At 35.8% G+C, this 25,386-nt stretch overlaps 1 protein-coding gene across 25 annotated transcripts in view; it reads left to right on the top strand.

The window, feature by feature from the left end:
- The window catches only part of DLG2 (discs large MAGUK scaffold protein 2), a 1,027,745-nt gene that overhangs the window by 779,464 nt on the left and 222,895 nt on the right, over nt 1-25,386 (top strand). For all 25 annotated transcript variants that reach the window (XM_035343430.1, XM_035343450.1, XM_035343455.1 and 22 more), the window contains 2 exons: nt 1,705-1,773; nt 12,415-12,571. In XM_035343430.1, coding sequence (XP_035199321.1) covers nt 1,705-1,773; nt 12,415-12,571 — 226 coding nt within the window. The remainder of the gene's footprint in view (nt 1-1,704; nt 1,774-12,414; nt 12,572-25,386) is intronic.

Here is a 25,386-nt window from a genome sequence, read left to right as displayed (position 1 = left end):
ACGTAAGGATAAAAGTTCTCTTCTATCTCTGTGGAGGAAGAGGACAGAAGACAAGCCACAACCTGGTCTTTATTTTTTTTAAACACAGAAGGCAGTTTAAAAATACACAAGCATATGCAAGATGCGAACTTGATGTGAAATTTTAACTAATATTTCTAGTATATTATTCTACAATGTTTGTCCAACTTAACAACAATTCTGTTCACACCAGGATGCCAGAATTTCTTCTGGAGTCTCTCCCCTTTATTCTGTTCTTTGTTATGAAACAGATAAAAGCTCTGTAGTTCTTCGAGCAAGTACTTTCCCACAAGCCTTCTGAAATATTCAGAACAAGGATGAGTACATCAGTTTACTAACACGAAACAAGAGCACAATGGTCTCAACTGGAAATACAAGCAGGCAACAGATCTTTTGTTTGTCCTGCAGCAAGATAGTATGTGTCACAAGTCTATGTGCTACACAGAAAAAATCAAATCTGGGCTGTAAGACAGACAATAATGGCTATGCTACAGGAAAACGTGCATATAAAATAGATGCATTATTCGTTGATGTTGAATGTCTTAGCTCTTACTAAGAACAAGGTCTGCTTCTTCTTAGCAGCTTGAGTTGTACATAAAGCTTGAAAACAAGACAAGACCTCCAGTTAGTAGAATAAGTGATAAAAAACTGTCAACGATTTTTTTTTAATCCGTGGTTTGCATTATTAATATTTAGCCTCGCTATGTGATGTAATCTAATCATAGAATACACCCAGACACTTCTACACTTCTATTTTTTTAATTTATTTTTAAAAATATTTTTTTTTTATTTTTTTTTTTAACAAACTGTCTTCAGTAAGGAATGCAATTTGTTATCACATACTGCCTGATGTGTTGTTATTCATTTATATTTACGTGAATATTAATGGTTTAATGCTATTATACAAGAGTATAATACTGAAGTTAACATTTACTGTGTAATTTATTGGGGCTTATCTAACACACTAACCATTTTTGAAGTTCCTCAGTTGTGAGAATGCAACATAGGAGACCAGTCATTAGACCTCAGGATTTTCAATTGGAATGATTTTTCCTTCCACAGAGCTTGCATTTTCCTTAGAAAATACTTTTTTTTTTTTTTTTTTTTTCCAAATGTTGTGTATCAAATTGATAAAATATTGTGGAAAGACTCAAGCTAGTTAAAATCTGATACAAATAGTGAATGTTGACTGAAATTTGTAAAATCCAAAGTTACATTATGGTGTAATTGCAAATAGCACATGGCCTCTTGTATTGAACATTCTGCCTGAGAGACAGTAAGAATTAGATTGTTAACATTATGCTTTACCGTTTTACCTTGTGCTCTCAAATTATCTTGCGTTTTACGGTTAGTATATTTTGCAGAACAATTAGCACCTAAGTTATTTTAAGTCCCTGAACTGTGTATATATGTATTTAAAAAAATAATAAGGAAGATCAGGGGGAACTAATCTCTTCATTATAGTTTTTTTAATGAGGAATGAAACCTGATATTAAACACAAGAGATCAGCTGAGCCCTTTTTTAAGAGATCAGCATTACCGAAATCAAAATGCTTTAGACACATGTAGAACAATCAGATTGTTACTTCTGCTTTGGTGTTAGTTAAACTGCTAGAGACAATAAAAGCAAGAGAGACTTGACTTTCTTTAACAAAAACTTTTCTCTATTCTTCCTTGGTCATACAGTCATTCCCAGCACAGCACTGCAACGCGGCCACCCACAGTGAGCTTGCAGCGGACCATATCTGTGGAAGGGTAAGATGATTCTCTGTTGAAGCTGCCTGTTGAGCTCTCAGATATCCCTAAGACAGTCGTTGAACTCCACACCTACATACAGGAGTTAACAACTTGTGTTGTTGCATACTACGTTGCATACATCTCTCAATGTCTGTGAGATGCAGAAATAGATACTTTCAAATTAGTACTGACCCTTTTTAGATATTCATATTGAAAAGTTTGGTTTACATGGAGACAAGAATATCTGTCACATATCTCAGTATCTCTTCATCTCACTTGACAAAAGTCAATATTCACATGTATTAGCTGTAAAATGGTTGCCATTAATCATGGGAATTCCCAGTGAAGTCTTACTCTGTTTTCTTAATACATGCATGAATTCCTTTTGGCAAAGCAAACGGTGTCCCAGACTAAGGCTGAAGAAGTACTGATAGAGAATAATAATCCCATGCTAGTGTACATCTGTGTATATTATGTGTTAATTGTAGAAGCATCATTCTGAGTACTTAGCTGGCTCCACTTTAACAGAAGTAATTGGGTAAAATATGAATAATTCATAACTGCAGTTAATATTTTTGCATCTTTATGATATTAGAAAACCTGATATTTAACACTGAATCATTTAGATTTTAGTTGCTCTGACTGGTGTAGTTTCCAGAAAATGTTGTATTTATTTCTCCACTCCCATAGAAATGTAGAACTGTCTGAAGTATTTTGTAGGCAATACTTATCATGGACTACTCTTAGGTCTTGTTTCAAAGATTTTCTTTGTTATAATAAAAGTGGGAGTCCAAAGTTTCCACACAGGAAAGGTGCCATCTTGCTTGTATTTTATGTTGCAACCTCACTGTGATGCAGTGAGAAAAGAAAACAGCACACATGTAAAATAATCCACTCCTAAATAAAGCCTGAAATGTTTTCCCACGTTTCAACATGAAATATTAAACAAACAAACAAACAAAAGAACAAATCTAATAACAATTTTATGTTTGTATCTAAGATGGGTAAGACTGCTTTATTAATTTTCCATTGAAAACAAGAATCAATAACGAAATCCTTGTAAGAAAGGCCCATATGGCTTAAGAGCTTTTATCTGGAAGGTAATTCTATAAATGAAGGCCTTCTCAGCGAGCCTTCTAGCTCTAAGCAGGGATAATTTCCAAGTCAGAGATGGTTTCTCAAGGTCTTTTTCTAGTGAAGCTGAGACTATCACCAAATGTGGAAGTTACACAAGCTCTGGGTAACCTCTGTCAGTACTAAAACACCCTCATTTTAGTTTAATTTTAATTTTAATTTTCTTTCTCTCTAATGAGCAAAGAAAGACAAACTCTGTTCCTCTGCCTTTTTCTCAAACCAATTCACGAGGAAAATGATGTTAGAAAGTTAGAAATAAGAAAAACTGAAAGAAAAAAAAAAAAAAAGTTTGCTAAATTGAGATTTAGGAAAATAAATTCTATTCTGACTTGGTCTACTGGACTCCATAATAAGGAGGTACCCCACAGGCTTAAATTGCCATTGAAATTTGGTAATCAATCTGTCTACATGAATTTTTAGATAAATTGCAAAATCTGCACTGGCCACACAGACAGTTTGCATATATTGTGTATGAATCATTAGAGCAGGGGAAATCTGCAATTGATATTACAGGTCTCCTGCTGTTCAGGAGGTAGAAGAATATCTGGCTTGTAATTATTACTAATCAACTTACACTGAGTCATATTTCATTTCACATAGGAAAGTGGGACTGTTAGCCTATTACACTGCTGAGCAAATAAGAGTAATCAGCTCAGACCTAAATATTTCATTATATTAAAGCTCAATTTATTTTAATGTTTTTGTGAAGTCCATGCTGCTAAATAAGTTTATAGCTAATACAATTTGAGGTCAAAACAAAGTTATTTTTTTCTTTTAGGAACAGGGTTTCCATCAGTAGAGTCCTGTATTTAGGTGACTCATTATATTGCTTTTGAGATGTGCTTTGTAAATGACTACTTTACCTGGAAGGCATCCCTAAAATACACTGAGATTTCAGGCCAGCATGCTGGCTCTGTGTGACTGACTGTGTAGGCACTGCAGTAATACAATTAGTTGGTTCTCTGAAGGAGAAATGAAATACTGGAGGGACAAAGAAATTCAGGTGGAATTGCATTCACTGGCATTTATTCCTTTCCACCTTGTTGAATATGTGCTAATTGAATTGGCTAGCACAGATGTTTTAAAAACTTTAATCAATTATTTTTTTGAGAGAATGCTTTTGTGGGCTTTATGTGTAGCAAAAATGAGTATCAAAGTAAAAAAAAAAAAAAAAGTTTCTAAAGCCTAAATTTTCTTTATATTCAAACCTTCTATTCTTCACGGTTTAATAGCTGTACATGAGGTGAACAGATTTATTATGTCTACAAAGGCATGAACTTCACAGGTGTCTGATGTCATTGTTAGTGCAATCCCATTAGTAACTTCTTAAATGGTTTATCTGCATGGTTTAAAAACAAGAAAACTATAATGTTTAGATTTGAAAATATTCTTAATCTGAGTTTTTTTTTTTTTTTAATGGTTTTAATAAAAAATTTAACTGTGAATATTCAAAATGGGAAAAATACTGGACAAAAACTAAAACCTGTTACCTGGAAATCCTTCTGTATTACTCACAAATCCATAATGTTAGTCCTAGTCCTTTATAATAGCAATTCTGTCTCCAGTTGACATTCAGACTAAATTTTACTTAACATGCTGCTGTTTATACCAGCCAGCTACTCTGCTGAGCTGCTTAGAAATTGGGATTTGAACTTTCATCAAGAGCGTTTTATATATAAATGTTAATATGTAAATAAACAGCATTTTAACCAGGACTAAGGGTAAGAACTTTTATTCTGAACAGAACAGACATTACAGACAGCTTTGTGTTTCCAAAGTATTTTATATAAAGTAATTCTGGATGCTTGCTTCTGATGTACTGTGTATTGATATTTCGAAACATGGCTTAGAGGCATTGCTATTTTTAGGTATTCTCTTAACCTTTGAGTGCCTCCTGTCTCCTGACAGTGTGATGTGGTTGCCTATTGCCATTTCCATCTCATCTAGCTTTGCTTACAAGCTGAAAAGCTGGAGTGTTCATGGTAAATAGAGCTATGAAATGGCAATAGCAATAGTTTATAGAAAAGTGATTTCAATACATAAAAAATACATTTAAAACCAGGATGCATAGCAACCTTTTTAGTATGGGTATGGATTGGGTATAGCAGGTGGAACAGAAATGCAGATTTCTGAATTTTATTATTATCATGTAAATAATGCACCTCCTAGATCAGGGAAGAGAGAGAAGTGTTTATGTGAGGCTATGTATACATGAATAAGCACACTGGAATAATTATCTCCCTTTCAAAGCTGCAGAGCATATTAGTTGTCCAACATTGTTTCTGTAGAATTCATTGAAATTTTTCATATCTAGGAGATGTACTCCTATGCCTTTGAGGTAAATGTCAGGCATTGAGGTAAAAATACAGACCAGTTTCACTTTTCAGATAAGAAATTATTCTGGTATGCCAATTCCGTCTTGCTAGCTGTAAGCAGAAAACATTGCCTGGTGTGCAGTCTTTAATTTCTCTACAAAGGACAAAATGAAAGACTACTAAAGTCCAGAGGGGTTCCCACAAAGCAAATAAAATTGCCCATATATAAGTCAGTGCACTCATGCATGCATCAGTCAGGTTGAAGCCAGGCTCCCAGTAGGTTCCCTCATATTAAATATACTTCAGAGTTTGACAAGTTAGACATGATGTTTGGAAAATAAATGCATAAAAAAACATATTCAGTATTAAAGTTAGGATAAAGTACTGCTTCTACAGCTAATGCCAACATTCAATCAACAAGAAATGCCAACGAAACCACAGTCAATTAACCTGATAAAGTACTTTTTCAAGCAGAATAGGTCACTATAGCAAGCAAATTTATATTTTGTTATGTGATCTGATTCAAGATCATACAAGGCTGAAGGTTTAGTTGCTTGCATATCAACACTTAGCAAAATGAGATTACAAGTTACCAATCAAGTGCACATTGAATAAAAACGCTTGCTCAGCACATGGCCAAAATAACATCTGAGTGTAAGAAAGCAAAGTTACGCCTCTGGACTGTGATGTTCATTGTGACAGCAAAGGGTAAAAAGAAGATTTCCTTATTTGTTATTTTCAGTCATAAATGTAATCATTATAATAACAAAGTCATGAATTGGGGATCAGACAACACTGGGTCAGGTATAACACTTCTATGTAACAGTAGTGGGGCTGGAGAAGGGAAGGGCTGCCTGCTCCCTGCTGCTGCCAGACTGCAGTGTTTTGGAAACCTCACAATAAAGGTAGATCAGAGAGAGGGCTGTGGGCAGTTCTGTCTCCTGTTGTGATGGAAAGATTTTGCCTAGCCTAAGAGGGAAATAACAGAGGAAAAAGTAATAGACAAGATGCTGCAGAGATGATACTGCAATAAAACAATAGATGAAATCACTACAGATAGTGTTTTTTTTTTCTCTAAATTGTTGTGAAGTAGTTGTGGAAGGTATGAAAGAAAATGTGAATAAGCTAAGTTTTTGTTTGTTTGTTTGTTTGTTTGTTTTCTGCCTGAACTTTAATGGCTTTTAAAAAGGTGTGTGTGCATAATCCATGCCTTCAACCACTTAAGATTTCAAATTCTCTCTTGTGTGATAAATCAGATTTTAAAACATTGTACACACCGGCACCTTCTCTATCGACCATAGCTTTCTGTGTTAAGTGCTATGAGGAAGAATGTTCAACCTATTTGAATTGCCCTTTTCAGGTCCTTCCCGTATCGGTGGCCTTTGGCTGTCCAAAATAAATGTGCAGTTATTTATTAGATTTTTTTAAGGTACTAGAGGAAAACTAAAAGTATTTTATTGAAAAAGAAATGGCTTGATTAGCCAACTGACTCTAAGCAGGCACAACTCAGTGCTCACACAGTGAATAGACACCATAATGCACAGGAGAAGGGTACTTTGATCCTGAGATATCCTTTCTTTGCCATGATGGACTATCACTAATGCATAACCTTAGACTAGTATAATTTCACTTTACAATTTTCTTTCCTTCTATTTGCTACTTGTAAGTAGCGTGAACACTTTGTCTTGAATTATTACAGAATCATAGAGTCATCTAGCTTGGAAAAGACCTTCAAGATCACCAAGCTAACCATCAATATGACCTACCAATTCCTGTCCCTAAGCCACGTCCCTCAGTTCTACATACACACATCTATTAAATACCTACAGGGAAGGGGACTCCACCACTTTCCTGGGCAGCCTATTCCAATGCTTGACCACCCTCTCATGAAGGAATTCCTCCTCATGTCCAATCTAAACCTCCCCTGGTGGAACATGAGACCGTTTTCTTTGTCCTGTCATTTGTCACTGTGAGCACAGTGCTTCGCATGGAGGGTGTTGCCCTAATACAGGCACTGCTGGGCTTTCTATGGTATGTGCTACAGTAACACCAGATCATTGTGTGCATTAATGGATGGATATATGATGTCAATATTCTCTGTGAAGAAAACAGCATTTTTGAAACAAGCAAACAACAATAGTAAGCCCGTGGCCAAAGCAAGATCAAAGCCATATTTCTCAGTCCCAGCTCACTTGGGATACCTCACTGATGATATGTAATTGACCAAATCTCTATGGTCTGATACTTGAAAGTATCCAGTGTGCTTAAATTTCTGTAGATGGTCCAAAAAGCACAAAATCTTTTCAACACCCCAATTTTATAGATGGTGCAAAAAAAACAGAAAGGCAGAGATGTATCAGTGTGATATGAATACTAAAACTAATACTAAAACTATTCTTTAATGTAGCCAGCAGCACAAAATAAGCAAATTGAAAATAGATTTTATTTCAGTTAGCTATTATAAGAATTACTTGTTTTCAGAAAGCTCTTGCCCTTCATTTATCAGTCCAGTTTTTAATCTCCTAAATTAAATCTATAATTACTGTGGATTCAGAATCCAAAGGAGAATGATAGAGAAACTCACATTGTTTTTGTCATTCTCTTACTATAAAAGAGTAAAATTGATCAAAACAAAAATTCAGTACAAATATAGTAGATACAAAACACTTATCTGTTTCCAGCATAATGAGCAAGTACAACAAATATAAAGCAAAATAAAAATAAAAATAAAAATGGTAAGGAGGAAAAATGCCTCACTGTTTTGACTTTTTAAAATTGCATTTTTCTGACAGGAGAAATTTCATTAAGTGTTGAAGTTTCACCCACTCTGATTTGTTGCTACTTATTGGTTTCAAATATTAATTTAATAATACTTTGCTCTTACATCAGGCCTCCAATTTATAATGTGCTTTACAGAATCAGATCTTCTGCATTCCCTGAAGCAAGTCCATCCAAATTGATTCTCCCATTGATTTCTGAGCTTGTAAATTTGTGTGGATTGCAGCACTTCATTTGCTCCTTCACTCCTTGTTATGATTTCTGGCTCTGTTATAGTTAATCTCCGTTCTTTCTCTACATTTTTTCTTTTTAATTCCTTTCCTTTTCTCCATACAGATGTACTCTCTCATTTTGTCCTGTTCTCTCTTTTCTTTGCTCTTGTTTTGTTTCAATTTGTTTTTGCCTTCTGCTGCCTTCTGTCAGTCCAGGGATGTTTTCATCTCATACTTCTTTCTAATTTCTGCTTGATTTCCCCTGCTGCTCTTCTCTGTTTGTATTTGGTACAAAGCTGCAGGAGGGCATAATACATGCGCACACAGAATTAAAGTGCTAGTACGCTATGTTAGCACCTAGAAACTTACCTTCAGCCTTATTTATCACAGAAGAAATTGTAAAAGTGGTAAGTAGTTAAAGCTGGAGTCAAAAGCATACATTTCAGTTAGACTTTTCCTTTTTAGTAGCTACAGAGTGCCACCTATTGTCTTAGAACAAAGCAATGTACATTTTAAATAAGTTACCCTAAAATTACCTTTGCCTTATTTGCTGTTTTCTCTATAAGACATGTTTTTAGTGAATGCATTTACAGGAAGAAATCATCATTCACGTGTGAAGTTACTTTTCACTTTTTACTCTCTCATGACCATGTCTTCTTTTAGTCTTCAGTTCCATTGCTTCATTTATGGCATTTACCTGCACTCTGTCTGGAGTCCCTTCATGTGTATTGGAAATACATTAATAAAAAAGTTCAACAGAAGTAGAAGATATTTTCATAATGTTGCTTCCCAAACATTCAAGAAAAATTGGAGCACCTATTCTTAGATCTCCTTAATAATTACATTGAGATGACTATAACATTCTATGCCAGGTGACTTATTATCCACTCCTTCGAAGACAGGCTGAGGGAGCTGGGGGAATTCAGCATGAAGAAGAGAAGGCTCCAGGGAGACCTTACAGCAGCCTAAATGGGGCTTACAGGAAAGCTGGGGAGGGACTCTTTTTCAGAGAGTGAAGTGATAGGACAAGGGAGAATGGCTTTAAGCTGAAAGAGGGTAGGTTTAGATTAGATATAAAGAAGAAATTATTCACTCAGAGGGTGGTGAGGCGCTGGCACAGGTTGCCCAGAGAAGCGGTGGATGCCCCATCCCTGGAGGTGGGATGGGGCCAGGCTGGATGGGGCTTTGAGCAACCTGGTCTTATGGGAGGTGTCCCTGCCCATGGCAGATGGTTGGAATTATGACCTTCAAGGTCGCTTCCAGCCCAAGCCATTCTGTGGTTCTATTGATCCTCATCTTTAGCTTTATCATAATTAAGCTTTTCTTTGAGTGTGCTTAAAGCATTGACAGATAACTCATTTCTGCACTACTCTTTAAGAGATCATATGCCAGTATTGTAGTTTGTTTCGTTAAGCAGTAAAATGTCTTTCTTTAACTCCATAGAATGCTACAACCCTTTATTATCAGCACAAGAGTGGTTTTGTTTGTTTGTTTGTTTGTTTTTCAGACTCAGTTTGTTATGCAAGTGTGTATTATGATGTATTTCAAAATTCTTGTTTGTATTTATGGTATATACCTTCTATTTTTGCAGCATAGTTGTGGCTAAAAAATATTTCTATGATGATTATATGCTACACCTGTGCATTCTTGAATCCACTTTTCAGATTCCACAAGATAGTCATATATGAAAGAAATACGGAGGCAAGCTATGGCTAGTAGTCTTTATATAGCCAAATTTGAGTCATGACCAAAATTACCTCATCGGGCTAAAAAGCAGGAGCCGAAACCATTGTGTTCTAATCACATCTTCTGACATTTCCCCATTATTGTTTGAGCTTCCTCTGAACATAATCATCCAAGAGCAGAATGTGAAATTTGCTGTCAAAAGGCCAAAATTACAAAACAGCACTGACAGCATTTTAGGCATAAATCTGCTGACTTGATCAGAGGCAGGGATTAATAACTGGGCCAACTTTCTGTTGAGCTGCACAGCTTAGCATTCAGTAGATACCCAGTTGTATTGACCTACTTTTGCCCATAGCACTAGCTTTCAACTTTATGATCCAAGTTGCCTGTCATGTGTAAAAATACTCAATTTCATTTTGAATGAGAACTCATCTGATTTCTCACCAGCAGAGCACGCATGTATATTTGTTTGACTTTACTGCCTCTTTTTCCTCAATACTTGGGTAAATAATACTGGCAGTAACTAGCTCTCACAAACTGTTTTTGATCTGTAGGACACAAGGATGACAAGTGTCACTATATATTTTTGTGGGTGAAGAAATTGAAGAGGGAACAAATGACTTGCCAAATGCACTCAGCAGCACATGGGCTAAGTGGGGAAGGAATCCATGCTTCCAGCTGCTGTCCTAGTTCTGTTCTAGCCCCCAGGCCACCCTTCCTAATTAAAAACCTATTTAGATTTCTTAGATCTGGATTATATTATGTCTAATCTGCACATAGTTAAGGAGGTGCTAAAAGTGTTGCTACAAGGCAAATCAACAGAAATGATCCAAAAGAGAAGAAACCCCCTATTTATTTTTTCGGTTGGTTCAAAAGAATATGCAAAGTCAAGACTCTATTTTCTCACAGTTGTATTTTTTAAAAGTTGGTGTTGTGTTTTTTTTTCTGACTGTATGTTAATGTTAAGTTATAAAATGGAGGGACATGTGGAGCAAGAAGAATACTTTCAAAAAGGGTTACAATCTCTTTTTAAAATATTATCAAAAGTTTGCTTTATTTTTTCTTTCAAAAATACTAAGCTTAGATATCAGAAAGTTGAGATATTATTTAAAGATCATGATCAAGCCTGGGGTAATACTTGAGCATTAGCATTTGGCAAAGCTAACAAATTCCTGAATTTTAGAATTGAATCTTGTAAAGATAAAGTTGCAATGTATACAACCATAAAACTTAAATCACACCAAATGAGACTTGTCTCTTAATGCATCACTTCTTTCTCTCTTCCTTCCTCTCTTTTATTTTTTAAAACAAAATAGAAATGAAAAAGCGATTAGTATTCTACAGAACCATTATAAAGTACACAAGAAATATAGGATCTTTTTACAGGAAGTATTCTGGAGCACAGCTCTTGAGCTCTCTTATATGGGTGTTTATAATTGTCACTTTGCTAGTAACTTTTATTTGTAAAAATTGAGAATTAGAAGCAGATTCTCTTTCTCTGTGAGGAATCACAAACATAAATGTACATGAGTATTTGCAGAACTGGGCTTCAGATAGACACATAATGATATTACAATGTCTTTTTTTTTTTTTTTTTCTGAAAAGTAAATTGTTAGAGGGATTTGGAATTGTGTAAGTACCAGTAAACATGGTGTCTGCATGTGTATATGCTTGTGTGTGCTTGTGTGTCCAAGGGAGCGACAAATCTGATGCATGGTACATAGAAATCAAGAACTGGAATACCTGGCACACGTTTTCTCAACTACACTGCCTTGATTGCTTAGGAAAGTCTTCTCCTTTGACTGGACCTGAGTTTTCCTGTCAGTAAAATGCATATTATTATGCATCCTTTGGGGCATATTTTCAATTTACAGATGGAAAGTGCTATATCAGATGTAGCTGTTACTATTTCTCGATTTCCATCATAACGAACCACTTTTTAAACAAGTAACAAAAAAGCAGATATACCTCATTCTGGGGCAGTGATAAAGCTGCTATGTGATTTTACAATAGCAAGTTCCTAATAATGTCAAACCAGAGTTTTTTGGAAGATTCTCCTCTATTAGATTGATCATGCAAATGTTATTAGCTTCAAATCTGCCAGTATTAAAACCTCTTGTCATTGCTTTGTCTAGATCTTTTATTTTTTAATTTGTTCATATAGAACTTTTAAGAAAAAAAAGGTACCATATGAAGTTTGATTGCACTTGTATGTGCAGTATTGCTATAAATGAGATTATAAAGTATCTTCAGGGTTTTGTTTTTTCTTTTAATAAATCTATTATTTAATTTAGGGAGGATAACTCCAGTGAAGTGGAATTAATAGAGATTTTTAAATTCAGCCATGAGGAAAAAAAAATGGTTGCTTAGTTGTTATTCTCCAGTTAACAGATCTATATCATTTATTAAATGATTTAGTTAGGCAGTAGCAAGCCATTGTTTCTTAAGCAAAATATGGTATGCTGAAGATGCCTTGAGATGAGTACACACTAACTCTTTGGATGGATAAACATTATCATTTTGTTTCTGTACAGAGAGCCTCGAAAAATCATCCTGCACAAGGGCTCCACAGGACTTGGTTTTAACATTGTGGGAGGAGAAGATGGGGAAGGCATTTTCGTGTCTTTCATCCTAGCAGGCGGGCCTGCTGATCTCAGTGGAGAACTGCAGAGAGGAGATCAAATTTTGTCTGTAAGTATTTGTGTTGTTGGGCTTTGCTGACAGATTGCTTAATCTTGTTCTTTGTCTGTACTGCAAAGGACACATAAAGAAGGCTTCATGGCTTCAAGGTTTCAATAGAAACCTTTTTGGTTTCTATTGTGTGAAATCCAAGCTGGAAACAATTCATCACTATTTTGTTTATTTATTCTTCCTTTTTATACCATTTGTTCAGGGTGTTAGCTGCAATAAGACTTTGCTGTGCTTAATATTACCTACAGTATGGCAACACCACAGTGACGACCTCAGCATTCCTTAGTTTAGCCCATCATCCAGTTCCATTTTGCCCAAAATGCACTACATAGTCAGAAGATATTTCCTAATTTTAGCTTTTCTTTGAGGAGCAATAGCAGGATGAAATCATCCAGGCTGGGGGTGCCATCTAGTGTGCAGTAAACTGCTTAGCAACTGCCCCAATACAATGAAGAGATTAACTAGGTTATGTTAATTATCTCTGTGCCTCTAATGAATTTGATGATCACTCTGAAATTTATTTTCAAATTTTATAGGATAAGAGGCTTTGTAACCTGAGGTTATATTTTGCATATTTACTCTCAGAAACATCTATGATTTTTTCTTTCATGTATGTGTTGATAGCATGCACTTCAAAAACAGCATTTAGGCTCTGTCTTAGGCTCTGTCAAGTAATTGAACATCTGACTGAAACAATCTGAACATAAAGGATTTTGAAGGGCAGTGTAGTTAAGAGAGAATGATGTGTAGAGAATGTAGTTAAGTATCCATTCATATTCTTCTGCCTTACAGAAACAAGCAAACAACAACAACAAACACCAAGAACAGAACCAAAATCAAAACATTATGCAAATTAATATACTTGGGCCTGTTTCATGTAAGGTACATAAATAGCTTTAAGACAGAGTACTGAAGCCCAGGAATTACTCATCCCAGATGAGTAAATCCCCATGAAGCTGCAGTGTCACACAACCCATGAAGCTGCAGTGTCACACTCATTCCCACTGTCATGCTTTCTGTCCCTGACATCTTGTACTGGGGCTGCACTTGGGTTAGTGGCAGGGGAAGAAGGTGGCTGTGGACTGGATGGTTTGTGGCATGGTTATGTGGCAGGTTCCTCGTCAGTGTGTGACTCCATTCAAAGGGGAGCTGGAACTGCTTTTCCTACATTGCTTAGGCATGTCTTGACCTCTGATGTGTTCTATGAATAGTGAGTTTACCTTCTGTATGTTGAAGTTTAGGTGTGAAAAATTGCTTGCTGCTTCTTTGCAATATATGGAAAATCTGGTGAGCTAACACTGAAGGGACACAGTAGCCTGAAACTGTGGGGATCCGCTGTGGTTTAACCCAGCAGGCAGCTCAGCACCACACAGTCATTCACACACTCCCATCACACCCTGAGTGGGATGGGGAAGAGAATCAGAAGGAAAAAAGTAAAAACTTAAGGGTTGAGGTAGAAAGAGTTTAATAGGATAGAAACAGAAGGAAAAATAATAATGACAATAAAAAATACATATATATAAAAGTGATGCACAATGTAATTGCTCACTACCAATTGACAAATGCCCAGCTAGTCCATGAGCAGTGGTCCCCCTGCCCATGGCCAAAACCCAAGTTTAGTTTTTCAGCACGACACCACACGATATGGGACATCTCTTTGGCCAGTCTGGGTCGTTCCTGGCTGTGTCCCCTCCCAGCTCCTTGTGCACCCCCAGGTACTTCACTGTTAGGGCAGCAACAGGAGATTAAAGTCCTTGGCTCTGTGCAAGCACTGCTCTGCGACAGCTAAACATTGGTGCATTATTAGCATTATTTTTCTCTCAAATCCAAAACGTGGTGCATACCAGCCACTATGAAAGAATGAACTGTAAATTAGACAGAACCAGGACAGGATCATAACTCTTTTATCGTGATCTGCTCCTTGCAAATAATTTAAGAGAAAGGACAAGTAGAAGATATTTATGTGCCTTGAAGAGATCCCTAAATACGTTCATAGGGAACTGCAAGAAAACCACAATAGAAACTTACATGGTTATCAGCATGGAGAGATAAGGAAAGCAAATGCCTGTGCCAACAAGAATACAGACAAGGAACCTGAGGAATAGAAATGGAAATTTCCTTAGGAAGCTTATTTCATTTTTTTTTTCTTTGGGTATATGCAGCACAAGAAGGCTGAATAAAAGAGCACTCTGAGATTGGAGCCTTCACAGTACACTGTATTCAGAAATCCAGCAGCTCACATACAATTTTAAAAGTCCATTTTCTTTTATTTTTCAGCAGGCATATATTTAGCACTGTGGGATACCACCAAAGTTGAATTTTTAATTCCACTTTTTGTCTATTTCACAGCAATGTTTTCATAAGTTCTAATTAAACTTACCAGTGTTGCTGCAGCATTTACTTGTCATGCAAGAGTAGTTTGTTTGTTCATTGAACAGAGAGGGATGGAAATTATTACTAAATTGGACTGCATATATTTCCCCAGGCAATCACTAAGTCAGGCACATTTGACTTATTAAGTCACAAATAACTATTATGAATCCATTTTTCCCATGCTCAAACAAAACAAATGTCATACAAGTACTAATTTTAGAGCTGATTAATCTTAGACCATTGTCTGGTGAAGGGTCCTGGACACCTTAATTTTATCAAGCTGCACAGAATAGGTCTGTTTCTCTCTGTCTGTTCTTACTTGTCTCATCCCTCAGAAACACTTACTTCCCTACTCTTTCCCTACTTGTTTCCGTACAGTTTACCCACTTGTTTCTCAGAACGCAACAGATCTGATTTACCAAGAACCAATAATGCACACCAAGTTAGTATACCAAATTAACTCAGGGTTTGTTAAATTTCTTCCAAACAGAAAGCAACATAAATGATTTAAACTTTGGAGACCTGGAATGAATTCCTGATTTTTCTGTCATTTTTCCGTGACCTTGGTCGAGGTGCTTTAGTTTTCAAAGCCACCTTCTCCAATGTAGAAGAGGAGAATCACAGCACTTTCATAATTCATGCTTGTGCTGTAAATATGGCAAAATGTAGACTACTTGAGAGATGTCTATACTTACCTTCAGGTGGGTACCTTAAATAGACTGCAAATACTTGAGTTAGTGAGTTAGTCCCCACAAAGCTAGAAATATGCACTGTCTTTGGGTGACTCACTGGATGCATACGTAGTCCCAGAGTCAGCCTGTAAAGCCTGACGCCCCATAACTTCTTTGCCTCATTTTCTACCTTCTCACTGTTACGTGACAGAGAGGGGTTGTTATGTGTCAGAGTCCAAACATCCTCCAAGGAGCGCTATGACGTATTATGGACGAGTGAAATTTGAGTTTATTTTCCTTAAACGCCACCAGGTGGCATCACAGGCTCAATAATGACAGAAATCTGACAACGCTAAAACCTTAGGAAAAACAGTGAGAGCCATATTTTTATTTTTTTCAGTTAATTGACTGGAAATGTTTAAAACTTATCTCAGAAAGCAGGCTGATATTCCAAATGCTTCTGTGCAAAGAGACAAAATGAGTCATATCTGAACCTTGAAGGCAAATTGAAGAATAATGGAAAATGTTCTCTTTCAAATGGCAAACATTTCAAATAGCAAAAAGTGATTTATAAAGTTACATTTATTAAAAGCTGTTTTTCCCCTCTAAAAAGTGGTGTTTTAAACGCTGGATTCTTCTTGCTATACTTCATTATAGTCTTGTGAGTTCTTACCAAACCAATCATTTTCTTTTTGACTTCCAAATGTCCTTAAAAATGTGGTAATGCGTATATCAGCAAGGTTCACCAGTATGACAGAGTATGTCCCTCCCACTAGGGTTTTCCTGCTATTAAGTAAAATATAAATATTACCAAATAGCATCTTGAATACTAATTGGGATAATGAACTGATTTGCTAGGTTCTGCCTACACACAGATTAGCTTTTCAATCAGAAATGTACAATCCAAACAGAACAGCTAAAAATACCAATGGAAGTATTATTTCCATTTTATAGCAGTGGAAATTGGATGCCATTATGTTAACTGATTTATTTAAATTAAGGCAGGAAGTCTGGGCCAAGACTAAGTTTATATACTGCTTGAACTCTGATCTAATCCCAAATTCTCCATCTGTTAGGAAAATGAGGTCTCTAGTATAAATAAAACGTATTTTTCCTGGATGCCACTCTTGCAATTTGAAATTCCAATTCCAACACTAAAGGATATTTTGTCTATTAAAATAGAAATGGGAACCCAGTGTTGTTTAGTGAAAATCAGTTTGATGAACACAAATGATTTTGAAGAGCCATAAGCATGATGGCCACAGCTTGTACATGTATCCTAACTGACAGAAAACAGTGCAAATCTTAAAATTTTAGAGAAGAGGCACACACATTGTAAGTTTTGAATACATTTTAAGTTTTAGGGGAAATACTGGGAGGGATAGGGGGAGAAATACAGTCCTATTAATATAAATATATATTTATTAACATAATAATTTTGTTTTATAATCTCATATCAAAATACCATAAAACAAAACTACTTGATTTAGATGTCTTATCTTGTGTTCTTCAAAAGCACTTTCAGTACCAGTCTGGCAAAATTCTCGGTATGTACATCTACAGAGCAGAGAGTTAGTTTACCCATGCAAATTCAGAAGCAGAATTAAGATTTACTATTTCAAGGCTCAACACACAATTTACACACAATTAATTAGAGCACATTACTCCTTGAATTTCTTTTTCTCACATTTTTTCAAACACCTTTATGATTTTTCTACCAGACTACATCAAGTTAAGTATGTGTGTAAATGAAAGAATTTAAGTGAATTAATAGCCATAGGGAGGTACTAACAAGTCTTAACTATTGAAATGTTTGGATTTTGTGTCGTTGGGAAAGACTAAATTTCAGATTAAGATACTTAAAGATAGACATGCTTTCTGGGTGTCTATTTCCCATTAAAATCAATAAAGACTAGAGATTGATTCAGCTGGCCAACTATGAGGTGTCTAGAGCAAGTTGAACTGCTCTGTAGTCCTTATTGCTTGTATTAATGGATATCCATTGACTATAAGCTCAAACACTTATCCTGTGTATGCATGCCTATATTTAGGCATCTTAAACTGAATTTCACATTTCATGTGTTCACCTTTACAATATGTTTGATTTTTCACCTAATACTGTGTTTGATTCATCACAAAGAAACGCAAAATGTGTGCCATAAAAACAGTACCCGTTTTATTTTATTCTCCTACAGAAATGCTTTAGTACCTTGTGTCTCACAGTGGCAGGATTAAGTGTGGCTGCTATCCTGAAAGTAGTCAAGAGAAAGAAGAGACTGCTTGCTCTGGAGCAAGACTGCTGCTCCCAAGCAACACATCGTACCAGTTACATTAAGGAGATAAAACATGTTTCCTGTAGAACAATTGCTTAATAAGGGTAGGAAAAAGAGTAGAAAAAGAACAGGTTGCACTGTGAAGATGCAGGAAGTATTCTCCTAATGCTTCCATTTTCACTGGTATCTCACCTGGAGCAAATGAACAAAATCAGACAAATTCTTTGTGATTTTCATCTTGATCTAGCATAGTATTCATCACGAAGTATTCATACATGGGGAAAGATGGTATCTGTTACCCCCTGCTACTTCCTGAGAATCAAATAGCTTTGTACTGGGAAAAGAGCTACCAGAGATATTCTGCAGGGATTTCTGTCACCTTCTCATCTAGTTGATGGTATTATATATGGTTAGTTTGCAAAACTGGTATTTCAGCATCTCAATTCTGTATTACCTTTGGTCTTTCATACAAGATTTTTCCTTGTAGAGGGAGGGTCATCTCTTATATTGATCAGATTTTATCTTCTGTCTGTGCATTGTCCTGCTGTTGTTTTATGTGAGAGGTTTGCTTTTCTTTACGAGCTTCTCTTTCTACTTAGTTCCTCCCACACAACTCCTACCCACCTTCTCACACACATCTGTAACAAAAATAAAATACACTTAAAAAAAAAAATACAATTTCTACTCCAAAGTATGTGCATATAAAGGAGGATAGACCATTAGAACTCTGTACCTATTTATAACAATATTTATGCTCCATTTTGCTGCAGTTGGAATTGACCTTCTGATTGACTTCCCTTACTTTGGTGCAGAGAAGCTTTCAGCTTTCTAATTTAAAATGGCTTTTTGCTCATGGTAAAAGTAGTAAAATTACTTATGGCAAAGAGTACATTTTGTTACCTAGTTACAAAGAAAAAGAAAATGAAAAAAAAAAAAGTCAAATACTATTTAGTTTTGCTTCTCAGATTTTTATTTATTTATTTATTTATTTCAAAATTGCAACTGGCTTGGAAAATATTTGAATCATCTCTACTGGGCCCAATCCCAAAACAGGCTTTATGATGGAGATTGCTGTGGGGCACCGAATCCTTTCTCCATGGAGCATTAGTCACTCTTGTGTAATAGTGTTAGGATTATGACAGGTATTCCCTTTGCCATATAGCACTTGTCTGCAGAGGCACTGACCATATCCTTAGGGTGCTTACTTTCCTGTGGTGTTGAAGATGATGTAAATTTTTTGATGAAAAGTTTTTATAAAGTTATGAAATCTGGGGATGATTCAGAAATGGTAGTAGGTCTCTAAGGGTCCTCCACCTATTTATGTTTACATGAAGTCATCCAGGGGCACAGCATCCTAACCCTGTAAATGATCTCAAATTCACTTTTTACAATGTGTTTATTATCTTCAGATATATGTCCAGTATTTGCTGTCATCATGATAAATCAAAAACATTTCACACGACAACACTGAATCACCGTTACAAAATTTCTGTACAAGAGGAGATTTTTAGAGGTACAGAAGGCAACTGGACACCTAATAAACAAAAGCTGGGTGTTACTGCAAATCTATGATTTTGAAAATCCTCTCTTTTATATATTTAAAGAGGTGGCATCATCATCAATTAACAAAATGCCTTGGAGTTTAATTTCCATGTCAGGAAAAATCTAGCATTCTCCTTGACCATGAAAAATCACTTCAATGAAGTATGAGCTGTGTCTATGTCAAAAACATAATCTGTAACTACTTACCCTTGGATAAGAAAGTTGGTAACAGACTGTTTTTTAGTGCTGTTGATAAATATATATGATCTGATGGCTGGCTAAGTTGAACTTAGACATATTCAACCTCAAAACATGATGCACTTGTTTTGTAGTCAGGGTAACTGGATTATATTGCCATAGAAGCTAGTAGACTTGTCACTTTGGGACTAAAAAATAAAATAGATGGCTTTTGAAAATACAATCTTAATGGAGCTTCTAGGGAGAAATTTACCACCTGTATGCTAGACTAGTATGTGCATTAGGTGACTGTAGAGCTACCTTTTGTCTTTTATTAATCTAGAAATTTGTCTTCCGGATGGATTTCTCTTTTTTTTTCTCTCTCTCTCCCTTCTGTTTCCTTTCTCCCTCACCTTCCCTCCCACTACCTTTCTGTAATATATAGTTTATATTGCAATTTCCTTGGTGCAGGAACTGCTTAAGTCTTTGATATTGCCAATATTCATGATATTCTCATGAATAAGATATGTCTCTTTTTGCCAAGCAGTGTTAGCTATCAGACCTGTCAGTTGTCATGCAAAGATAGCAAATTGGCCTAGACCAGAGCCCATGTATTTTTGCTGTGATGAAATCATCGGTTGCCTCTAAAACATTCATTCTGTAATTGCCTCAATGAGTAGGAATGATCTGATGCCAGACTGCTTGCTCTTCAGCTCCTAATTGTTTAAGGAGGAGTTCACATTCACTTCAAGGATTCTAAATTACAAAAATTTGTTTCAAGATTGTCGAACAGAATTATGTCACATCTGATATACTGAGGATTTGGAGTGAGCTTTATAGCCTTCTATGTAGCCTTAATGTCACCTTCACAATGAAGGGAAAATAAAAACAGAAATTTGAAAGCCAAAATTACTACTGCTGGACAAAATGGCTCCATCCCTGAGTGTTATTCTTTCAGAGATTTTTCCCCAGACTGGATTTGTGTCTTGTGCTTAAACAAACTAGACTCCAGTCATCATTCTGCTCTATTGCCCTGTAGGTTTCATGTTCTTGAGTGATTTAAAAAATGATCCTATGACATAAGATGCATTATAATAGAATTTGGCCATCCATTAAGTATTAAGTAAGGTATTTGAGTGATATCTGCAGTAATTTCTTGGAGAAGATTTTGGGGATCCTTAAAAAAAAGGGGGGGGGCGGGGGGGCAAGAAAGAAAAGAAAGTTATGTATGTCTTTTTGCTGAAGAAGCAAGCCACTGTTAAAAACAAAACAAAATAAAACAAAACAAGACAAAACAAAAAGCCCAAACAACTACTGAATACAAGAGCCGCTTCCTTTCCATTGTTTTTTAAAAATACGCTCTATATTTGAGACTACAGCTCATCATCTATTCAAAGAGTCTGTGACATAATCCTACTCTGTAGAGCCACAAATAAATATGAACATTGTGATTCAGGCAGTTTTAATATTAAAAAAAAAAAAAAAAAAGAAAAAAAAGTCTGAACTTAACAACTGAGCACTGAACAATTCATTTAGAGCTGAACTCTTCACCTACAGCCAAACATTCCAGTTAGACAAGCTACCACGGAACCATTCCAACATTACCTCATGGTCACTGGCTTGAATTCAGTATAGATTTGTTGTGACACAAGACACAAGATGTCATCCCACATCTCACAGGCCATGTTACCATAGTCTGTGAACATGGAAATATGGAAAGCCTGTCAAGCAGAGAATAGGGCAAGGATTTCGGTTTTTAAACTTGCCACTAACTCACTGCTTGGAGTCAGACAAGTTACCAATGCCCTACTGTCTCTAAGCAGCCTCTAATATTGATTTAATTTTTTATTCCAGTAACTGAGTAACTTTTATATATTGGCTTCAGTTGGAATGATTGTTCTTATCATCTTCGAGTTACAAGACACTTGGCAAAATGGAAACCTGTACTTCATTTCAGAAGCACGAGAAATGCAATAATTAGTTCCATTCATATCATTGTTCGAAATTCAAATGAGAAACAAGAACACTACAACATTATGAGAAAAACTAATCAATGATAATTTAGCTATATGCATATTTTGGTAGGAAAAATTCCTTTTAGGACTGTGTGGAAACCAAGATCTATGCTATAACTGCTACCAGCAGGGGAATGCCTACGTGACGCAGGGTGACAGTAGGAGACAAAAATCCAACTGCTGAAAACAGAATTAGGGAGAAAGAGGATTAATTCAGAAAGTCAAGAAAATGAATGAAAGTAGCAGTCATGCGTAAAGTAAAAGTTGTAGGAGGGAGGAGGGACAATCTGGTATTTTATCAGTTTGGAGTAGGAAGATAGTACTAAAGGAGAGTGAATGTATGAAGACAGACTTCGGTGAAGAGTTTACATTGTAGTAAGACCCATGAAATTATGTGGTGGTATATGAGTGCCCAGGAGGGAGGAGGGAAAGTAAATAAAACAGCTACTAGGTTTAAATTTAAGATGTGGTGATGAGCATTTTAACTTAAATGAATATTCCTGGTTATTAAGACTGATGAATATTTTGTATATAAAATAAATGGAAAAAATGTATATTTATTTAAACATTAGATAATAAATAGTGGTCTGCACTATTAGCCAGCATGGTATACATATATGAAATTTTTCACCATTACCAACAGTTATAGGAATACAAAAAGAATACACGTATGCCTCTGATTAGACTTTACCATTTAGCAATGAAATATAATATCATTGATCAACCTGTAGTTGCAGGATCACATTGGTCCAGGTCAGTAATGGAACTAGCTGATAGCTATTTAGTGACCCGAGTGAAGTAAGTTTAAGGTTTTTTTCAGGCTCCTATAAGTCTATGTGTCTTTTTCCAAAGCCATGATTTATTTCAAACCCAGTTTAAACAAATTTTAAGGAATTCTAATGGAAATGAGAGGAAATGGCTCTTAAGCTATCACTGTAGTGAATGATTTCAGTGCAATTACTTTGATTTAAAAGTTTGCCAATCTGGCATCATTCACAAAGACTACAATTACATGGAAAGCACTTCTTCTATAAGAAAAAATTCTGTTTCATTTAAATTACAAATTTAAAATTTACAGTTTGGGTTAAAATATGTCTTTGAATATGGTTAAAGACATAACAGGTACTATTTGAAATGATTCATGTGGTCTGGTGAATCATAAAGCTGGTTGGTTCCTATGGTAAAAGTCAGCGTGTGTAAGACACCACTTCAGTAACACGATATTTATTCCTGCTTTAAAGATGTAGTGCTTTGATACCTCTTTCAGCAGGTTTATCTCTTGCCTTAAACTTGCTGGCAGGAAAAGGCATACTAAATGATACAGCTTGTACCCCCACAGCGTTTCTTGTTTTCCAGACAAAGAAGAATTTCCCTCTAGAATGCCCAGCTCATCAGAGCATAAAGACCAGCATACTAGAGGCAAAAGTCATAATTCTAAGGTAGAAAGACAAGGAGAATTGACAAGGTCACTGAAAGTGCTGGCCCATAAAAAGAGAGAAGGAGAACATGGTATTGTGTCTTCAGTGGAGTCCAGGATAAGGTAAACACCATAACAGCATGACCAAGCTAAGCAGTTTTAACTGGTAGGAATAAAATAAAGGCATGGAAAAAGAAGCAAGAAAAGTGAGAGAAGAGCAATAAAGTGTGTCTGAATATTTAAAACAAGGTAGGCTAGACATTGAAAACTCTTTTCCCCATGTGCATTTCTCCTTTCTATTTCTAAGCATTTTCTTGTCGAGCAAAGCAAGAGCTGGGCTGTGCCAGCAGCTGGGAGCTATCCTCGGTGCTGAGCAGGCCATGGTCTCCAGTTGGAGGTTTCGTGTAGCGAGGAGGTGACAGGTCGCTGCTCAGCACAGGCCTGTACTTTGGCTACAAGCATGAGTTTCTTTGAATTCTTGTAATTTTCGCTGGATTATATCTGTTGTCTGAGCGCTGTGGGACATTGCATAGCATGATTATGCCACCTCCTCATGAGGAAAGTCTTCCCCAGACATGTTCAGAGCAGATCACCGCTAATGCGTGTTTTTTACAGTGTTCCCCACCTTGCTGGAAGACCGTGCTTCCGTCACGTGCTTCTGAAGGGGTGATGCTGTGTATTCTGTTTCCAATGACTAATCAGGACTGCTGGAGAACATGGCTCAGCTTTCCTCTCATCTTTTGTTAATGACCTTGAGAATTCCTAAGTCGATGTGCAAAGTTAAGGCAGGTGAATAAGGTTCTTTGTATTACCTCTTAATGCAGTCAGTGGGAATTCTGGCTGTAAGAGTTGTTCTTATTCAGACTTCTGTTTACTTTTTCAGATGACAAAAACTCTTATTTTATCAGTTAAAAAATAAAAGAATTCAACCACAACTCAAAAAAAAAAAAAAAAAAAATCTGTATTATTCCATGGTTAAAAGGTGCTTTTCTTTGCTATTTACCTTACTCTATAAAAGCAGGTACAATGTTACTGACAGTTCAAAGCAGAAATGAAAAGAACTCCTTTATGTTTTCCTCACTAGAGAAGGGGTGTGTTTTTCCTTTCCTTTCCACTCATCAAAAGATGCCAGGCATTCATTTAATCACTGTACAAAGATGAAATAAGGTAGTTTAAGTAAATAAATGTCAAATAAGACAGATATTCTTCTGGACTTTGCTGTATTTGAATGACCTACATGTGGGCCATGCTCAAGTTAATGTAACGGGAAAAGACAGCCAGACTGAAGTCATAAAATGACACTGTTCAGAATTGAACTATTTTGTGCTAATATGGACTACTCAGATATTTTAAGGGAATATAGCCAGTTTTAGAAGAATGTGATCTATACAAGAAATATATGCAATCTTTCATTTAGAATATGATTTAGCATTTAATGAAGTAAATTGTGCTTTTGTCTGAGTCAATGAATGCAAGGACAATTACTATAATTCCTATGAACTATAGTTGCATTTTTTTTATCCAGATCAGTTTAATTTTGTCTGTAGTTTTAAACTATAATCTTTCATCACATAACTTCTCTTTGTAATCATTTTAACCACTTTTTGTCACAGCATGCAGGAGAGACAGACATCTGTATAAGCTGGAGGCTCTTCTTATTTCCATTATGTCAAATTCATTTAGGCGCTAGGCACTGGAAATTGTGCAGTCAAATTAATTCTAAGCTAGGGCATAAGGATTGTGCAGTCAAGCTCAGAACAAAGTGCTACTTTGCTTATTGTATAATGCTTCTTAAAGGAAGCTAGCCCATTAGAAAAAAAAATGGCTAGCCCATAGAGAAAAAACAAGACCTTTGAATATGCATTAAACTTTCCTACACACACTTGAAATTTTTCTGGTACTTTTGTTTTATTTACTGATTATTCTTGACAAAAACAACATTAAATTAATTGAAAGCAGCAATTGAATGATATTTTGAAAATTGAAATTAAATAATTTCAAACAAACATATCACCAATATATCAATATATCAATTGTTATAATTAAGAACAATATAACAATAACAATATAACAATATAACAATATAACAATATAACAATATAACAATAACAATATAACAATATAACAATATAACAAACAATATATCAATTGTTATAATTAAGATACTGCTTTGGAGGAAGAGTCAAAACAGAATATTTTTTTTACTCTGCTGAAAACTCTTGTTCATTTTGGCCTGAGGGTAAGAATTTGATTTAAATGTGTAAATTAATGGCATCATTCATCCAGATGTAATGTTTTTCAAGAATATGCTCTTTTTCAATTAGAAGTTCTGGGACTTGATTATGTT

This window comes from Oxyura jamaicensis, chromosome 1 (assembly GCF_011077185.1).
Source record: "Oxyura jamaicensis isolate SHBP4307 breed ruddy duck chromosome 1, BPBGC_Ojam_1.0, whole genome shotgun sequence".
NCBI classification, from domain to species: Eukaryota; Metazoa; Chordata; class Aves; order Anseriformes; family Anatidae; genus Oxyura; species Oxyura jamaicensis.
Note: the sequence above shows the minus strand (reverse complement) of the source record. Positions and strands in the feature narration are given on the sequence as shown.